Source organism: Onychostruthus taczanowskii, unplaced genomic scaffold, assembly GCF_017590055.1.
Source record: "Onychostruthus taczanowskii isolate IOZ18803 unplaced genomic scaffold, ASM1759005v1 scaffold82, whole genome shotgun sequence".
Classification (NCBI taxonomy): domain Eukaryota; kingdom Metazoa; phylum Chordata; class Aves; order Passeriformes; family Passeridae; genus Onychostruthus; species Onychostruthus taczanowskii.
Window position 1 is genome coordinate 3,709,902 of NW_024506112.1, and position 6,911 is coordinate 3,716,812.

At 49.5% G+C, this 6,911-nt stretch overlaps 1 protein-coding gene across 1 annotated transcript; it reads right to left on the reverse strand.

Moving 5' to 3' along the window:
• Positions 1-118: 118 nt before the first annotated feature.
• LAMTOR3 (late endosomal/lysosomal adaptor, MAPK and MTOR activator 3) lies at positions 119-5,110 on the reverse strand. Its single transcript, XM_041424509.1, has 7 exons — positions 5,046-5,110; positions 4,719-4,769; positions 4,515-4,549; positions 3,856-3,914; positions 2,820-2,953; positions 1,683-1,746; positions 119-976 (listed from the first exon to the last, which is right to left on the reverse strand). The coding sequence occupies exons 2-7, from the start codon at positions 4,725-4,727 to the stop codon at positions 903-905; spliced, it is 375 nt and encodes a 124-aa protein (XP_041280443.1). The 5' UTR covers positions 4,728-4,769; positions 5,046-5,110; the 3' UTR covers positions 119-902.
• Between the last annotated feature and the right edge of the window lie 1,801 nt (positions 5,111-6,911).

Genomic DNA, 6,911 nt, shown 5'->3' on the forward strand with positions numbered 1-6,911 from the left:
TCAGTGTACAAATTCATGGATTTTGGACATTTACAAACAATTAAGAGACCTGTTCTCTCTAGAGACAAGCAGATGTGCTGTGGGGTATTACAGTGCAACAGAAGAGTGGACCAGGCTCTGTCATTTAAAAATACTGTATTTTATTTATATTTATTTACTTAAGAAAACCTAAGGGTAAATAAGCTGAGAGTGTCACCAGTGATGAACCCACACAAAGACTATGAGACATGAGATCTTCACAACCATATTACACAAAAAAACCCCATGAAGAAGTGAGACATTGTTTGGGTGCTTTTAGCTAGGCATCATGAAAACCCCTACAGCAATAGCTTCCATAGAAACAGCTTTCTTCCTAGTGGAAGCAGGATGCAGCCAGCATCCAGATTAGTAGCACTCCCTTGCCAAAGTGCACCCCGTGTAAGCAAGCTGGGATCCCGACCGACTGTACCGACACATCACCGCTAACGTTCCTGCTCTCACAATGCCTCCAAGCACGCCTCTGCTCACTGGCCCCACCTGATGTGCCTTCCCACACGCAGTGGTGGCCAGCCTGAGGACAGACACACCCTGCCACGTGCCTGGTGCCCTGTAAAGAGATCCGGGGGTCGCTCCTTTGAGCCAAGGGCATCGCGCCGACCTGGCTCGGCCGGCTGAGCTAAACTCCATGGGAGCTATTTTGGTGGGCTCTCCAGTACTGCACAATACAAGAAGCACGGCCTAAAGTAACATCCACCTACAACACACTAGTAGATCATTTCAGATTCAGTACTATGTACAATTTACTCTTAGTACACTAAGGAGCTGTGGTATTTCTTCGGAGACGTGTTATTTGACTGATGATTATTGAATCTTTCTGTCCACTGGGCTGCAGAGGAATGCTGCACTCTGGCTATACCATTGGGTTAAGAAACTTCCACAACCTGCCTCAGTTCTTCAAACAGGGGCGTGAGCTCCTTCTCCAAACTTACAATCAGCCCTGGAAAGAGAGAAGAGACAGAATATTCCATCAAAGAACATCACCGAGAAGCCTCCCTCCAAAGCCCACAGCTCCCTCCCCGTCCCAAGTCACAGGCAGTGTTTTTCCAAGCCTGAAATGTTTCATGTGAGCTACTCACTCTCCTGTGAACAGGGGGCAGCACCCCCAGGCAGGGTGTCTACAGTCCCTGGCACTAAAAGAGGCGCCCAGCGCAGCACAACTGTCCCCCACTACTGCCTTGCCACTTCCATCGCTACTGTGGCCCAAGAAGCTGTACCACAACTAAATCCCTTCTGCTCACATTCATTAGCCATGTCCTCAGCAGCAAGGATAGGGCCTGGCTGAAGGACTTCCCCACCCCACAGAACTCAAGCCAAATCTGCACATGTTCCTGCAGAATGTTAACTTGACTGACAGAAAGAGACCCAAGAGCTGCCTTGTACAGCACAGTACTGCCCATGCAGCGTGGGCAGGGTTAATCACAGGAGAAACATGCTTCTAGAAGAGTAACAACTCCAGCAAGCCACCTAAATCTGTCAATTTTCACTCACACCTTTTCCTTCTCACTTTTCACAATACGCTGACAAAATTCACAGCAGGAACAAAGTTAACACAGCTTGAAGTGAATTCAGGGAATTTATTTTCAATTATTAAAATACCTGGGCCTTAAAATACTGCAATCTTTAAAACAAAAGTGTAGACATACCTGTGTTGGCATTGCTGCTTGCAATGAAACTCACTACCAAAGGTAAGCGATTGAACTGCACCACCTGCAAGGAGAGAGAAGTGCTCAGCCAGCAGCTAACACACCGTGGATGTCAGGGCTCTGATAAATTCTTTCCACATAAACTCCTTCTGCAACAAGCAGCCTCCTCAGTTTAAAGGACAAGCAGGAGCAAGAGCCACAGAGGTGACTTTTCAGTGTACCTGTTTCTTAAGATTTGTGGTTATAAACACCAACAGAACTCACACTACAGTACAGGGAGCTGCAGATGGAAAACCTGGCATTTCCCTCCACATTCTGCAGCGTGCTGTCCACCAGAAGCCCACCCCAGCTGCAGACCCCGCAGATTACACTGTGGAGAACACACCCTCCATAGGAAACAGGAGGGCAGGCAGGTTTACTGTTCTAAAATACTGTTCCCTGTGCAGGACTATCTGTTCTTCCATTAACAGGGAAATGGAACTGTGGGCACTACAGTAAGCTAGCAGCATCAAGAGAGTCAAAGCAACGTACTGATGTGGGCAAACTAACTCACCCACCCACCTAATTTCCAAACCAAGCTGGACACACTGTAGGCTAAACAGCTGGTCAGTTTACTGCAGCCATAATTAAAAGCTCTCAGGACCACTAGAACTCATGAAAGAGCAGAAATGTAGTAGATGATGGACTATTGGACACAAATAATCAATTTATTTGTGAAACATGTGAGTGGTACTTCAAAGCATCCTTACCTCAAAGCCATACTGGCAGCAAGATTAGCTACAAAGTAGGCTGCATATGCTTTAATTAATGTTAGGTGTCACTAATTATAAACATGGTTTATAAAAGAGTACATAAACCCTTCATAAAAGATTTGCAAGACCATATGAGCAACACCTCCTGCAAATTCAGAACTACTACACTTTCCCATTGTCAACAAGTAAATCTCAAGTTTTGAGAAATAGAAGTTTAAGAAATACTGTGAAAGTTTGTCTTAGCCATTTAATCTGTGTAAGAAATAAACCAAAATGACTTCAATAGCAGCCCAGTGAAAATCAAGCAGAGCTTAAACAACCTTCTTTCTCTTGCTCAATGTAATGCAGGAACAGCTCAAGGACAGGGCACACTGAGGTTACTCACCTGGTAGGTATTGTAATAGCAGATGATACTTTTGTTTTTGGAGAGTCCTAACTTACTGCCCTGATCTGTGGCAAGGGCAAAGGTGGACAAAAAGCCAGGTCGCAGTGCGTGCTCTGGAGCATTATCATTGGCAACTAGAACAAAACAAGAAAATCCTTATCTTTACATGGTGTCTCTGACTGCATCCCAAACCCTCATCCAGCTCAGCGCTCTGCCAAAGGCAGAGAAACATGTAAGACATCTGAGGTGCTCCCACAGGAACACCAGACTGTTTTCACAAGCTGTGAAATAATCAAAGCTCGTTATACCAGCATCCTTCTCTGAGGTGCTCCCACAGGAACACCAGACTGTTTTCACAAGCTGTGAAATAATTTAATGCTCTCTGTATGATCAAAGCTCATTACACCAGCATCCTTGCTAGCACACCTAAGAAATATTTAATCCTTTTCCTTTAGGATGCCTTTGCTGATGTCCCTTTGGTTCCATGTGCCATTGCACCCATTCCAGCCTTTGAACCCATTACTGGCACACAGTCACTTGACTGCAGACAGGTGACGATGTGCACGTCCTGCTGGGTGTTTCAATACTCCAAGCACCGAACAAAATAAATCTGCAATACTTGAATCTTTGTATCCTTAAACTACTGTACTCACAAGCCAAAAACATCTGAAACAAGGACTGCAGAACATAAAAACTACAGTACCAAAAAGGCCAACAAAACACTGCTGAGCTCTCTCTACTACTTAGTGTCAATCAGCCTGTGAGGGACTTGAAGATCCAAGGACTTACTGCACTCCAACCCCTGTCATGGACAAAAACTTCCATGGACTACTATCTCTGAGGGCACAAACAAAAGGATATATTTAAAGACGAACATAATCAACTACTGAACTTTAATTATTTAAAGTCCAATTTAATTCTACCACTTGGGATATTTGGGTGTTTTGCATAACCAGGAAGACTTTTCTGTACTTCTCCACCCCCTGCTGTTCAATCAGGATTTCAGCTGCAGAGCACAGCGAGAAGCTGAAGTTACCTTTGATAACAGGCACACCATCTCTATCTGAGACTACAATAGCATGAAGACCTTCAACACTGAAAAAGGAAGAAGAGACACCATTTTAAAAACACAGTAGGAAAGGGGTTTTTGTGTGAACAAATGTGCAAGAAATGGGAAAATTTGAAAAAAAATGATGCCTTCATTAATTTAGTATTTATTCTGTTTAGTACAGGTCTGGTGGCCCCAATAGTAAGAAGGACATGGATCTGCTGGAGCAAGTCCAGAGGAAGCCGTGAAGCTGATAAGAGGGCTGGAGCACTTCCCCTGCAAAGACAGGCTGAGGGAGTTGGGGCTGTTCAGCCGGGAGAGGGAAGGTTGGGTGGAGACCTCACAGCAACCTTCTGCTATCTGAAGGGGCTTTACAGGGAAGCTGGAGAGGGACTGCAGCGGCAGGACAAGGAGTAATGGGTACAAATTGAAACCCGGGAAATTCAGGTTAGATATTAGAAAGAAATAGGAATACTGGAATAAATAGGAATGCTGGAATCCCGTTTCCCAGGGCGGCTGCGGATACCCCCCACCCTGGAGTTACCCATGGCCAGGCTGACGGGGCTCTGAAGGGGAAGTGTCCCTGCCCGAGGCAGCGGGCTGGCACCGCACGGCCCCGCCGCCCGCCCCGCACGGCCCCGCGTTACCTCGGCAGCTTCTTGTACAGGAACCGCTTCAGGTCCTGCGGGCAGAGACGGGCGGCGCGTTACTCGCGGCCGCTCGGAGCGGGCGGGGCACCTCCGGAGCTCCCGACCCGCCCGGCCCGGCCCGGCCCGGCCTCGGCAGCCCCGACCCCACCCCCGCCAGCAGCCACCGCCCGCGTCCCGCCCGCCCCGCGGAGCCGCACTCACGTCGGCCATGGCTGGGGCTCGCCCGGTGCTGCCGCCGCCGCCTCCGCGGGCCTGCGAGACAAGACGAGAGCCGCCCCGTCACCGCCTCCGAGGAGGGCAGCGGCCGGAGCGAGGGCGCGCTCCGTCTCCGAGGCCCGGCCGGCCGCCACCCCCCTTCCCGCTGCCGTGGTACAGCCGCTCCCAGCCGCGCCGGGAGGGGCGCTCGGTTGGGCCGCGACCACCGCGCTCCGGGAGGGGGGCGCGGAGGTGCTCCCCGCCCGCCCCGCCGTGCGACCACCGCGCTCCGGGAGGGGGGTGCGGAGGCGCTCCCCGCCCGCCCCGCCGTACCTGTCGGCGCCCCCGGCGCGCCCCGCACGGCTCCGCCGCCGCTTCCCCTCGGAGCCGCTGTCACATGAGCCGCGGCACCGCCCTCCGCGCCCCGGAACCGCTTCCCCGCCGCCTCCGCCCCGCGCCGCCCCGGCAGTAAAACAAAGCAAAACCAAAACAAACCGTAGCGTTTCGGTTAAAGAATATCAACAAGCCAGGGCAAACGTCTTTTTCTGCCGAGTAGTTACTGCCACTCTTGCACTGTTGCCTATTTCCCCTACTCTCGGATCTAGTCCATCAAACCATGGACCTGCAGGCTATTTAACAGCTGACGCGAAAAAAATATATAGATTAATTTAGTAGATGCCTACAGTGTAACAATGGTAACTGCATATCTTTAAAGTCTTATCAGAATGCAGGACCCTCGTGGTAGATCTAAAAAAACCCCAAGCTTGCTCAGCACATATCAATGCTTTTTCTCTAAAGAAAAAAAAAAGAGCTACTACAGGCCAAGCACAGAATCACAGAATAAATTCAGTTGGAAAAGACATCCCAGATCATCGAGTCTGAACTACGACTGAACACCACCACGTTAATCAGACCATGGCCCTGAGTGCCACATCCAGTCTTTCCTCAAACACCTCCAGCAGCAGTGATTCCACCACCTTACAGGGCAGCCCATTTCAGTACCAGTCACCTTTTCTGTGAAGAATTTCTTGCTAATGTCCAACCTGAATCTCTCCTGGCACAGCCTGAGATAATGTCCTCTCATCCTGTCACTGGTCATTGTGAGAGGAGGCTGACACCCTCCTGCCAGGGCGTTGCAGAGCAGTGAGGTGCCCCCAAGCTGAACACTCCCAGCTCCCTCAGCCACTCCTCACAGGACTTGTGCTCCAGACCCTTCCCCAGCTCCGCTGCCCTTCTCTGGACACGCTCCAGCACCTCAATGTCCTCCCTGTAGTGAGGGGCCCAGAACTGGACACAGCTCTCGAGGTGTGGCCTCACCAGTGCCCAGTACAGGGGACAATCACTGCTCCTGCTGGCCACACCACTGCTGATCCAGGCCAGGATGCCCTTGGCCTTCTTGGCCCCCTGGGCTCGCCCTGGCTCATGTTCAGCTGCTGTCACCAGCACCCCCAGGTCCTTTTCCACCGGGCAGCTTCCCAGTCACTCTGCTCCTGCCTGTAGCACTGCCTGTGGCTGCTGTGACCCAAGGCAGGACTCAGCACTTGGCCCTGTTGAACCTCATTCTGTTGGTCTCAGCCCATTGATCCAGCCAGCCCAGATCCCCTGCAGAGACTTCCTGCTCTCCAGCAGATCAACACTGCCACCCAGCTTTGTGTTGTCCATGAATTTACTGGCAGCGCACTTAATCCCCTTATCCAGATCATCAGTCAAGATACTGAACAGGACTGGGCCCAATACTGAGCCCACGGGACACCACCAGCGACTAGAGCATTGTTGATACCTGAAGATTTTGCTTGGATGCCAGTATCAAATTAAAATTTTTAACAGTGTAAATTTTAAAAAAATAAAATCACTTGCTAATGTTTCTGAACATATAGGTCCAGCGAAGTTTCCAAAAAGTCTGAAACAGAGATAAGCCACTTTTTGCAAGTAACAGAGGAAAAGGTCATTCAAAAGAAGAAATTTATTTGAATACTGAGAATCCATACCTCCTTCTTAGTCCAAGCCATGCACACACAGCAATTTGATAAGGACTTGGTCATATTAGAGATACTTAAAAGAGAACCCCATAAAATCATTGTGTGACCTTCTGGTAGTATTTTGAAACTGCTACCTGGGACAACCTTGGTCTTCTAATTTATTAAAATATTCCCTACTATACACAAAATGTTTAAAAACATTGCAACTTTTTTTTTTTTT

Excerpts from the sequence above, each read along its gene's own strand:
- LAMTOR3 (XM_041424509.1), bottom strand. Across the intron at positions 3,915-4,514 it reads CTGTACAAGAAGCTGCCGAG|TGTTGAAGGTCTTCATGCTA; the intron begins GTAACGCGGGGC and ends TTCCTTTTTCAG. Across the intron at positions 2,954-3,855 it reads TGGTGTGCCTGTTATCAAAG|TTGCCAATGATAATGCTCCA; the intron begins GTAACTTCAGCT and ends GTTTTGTTCTAG.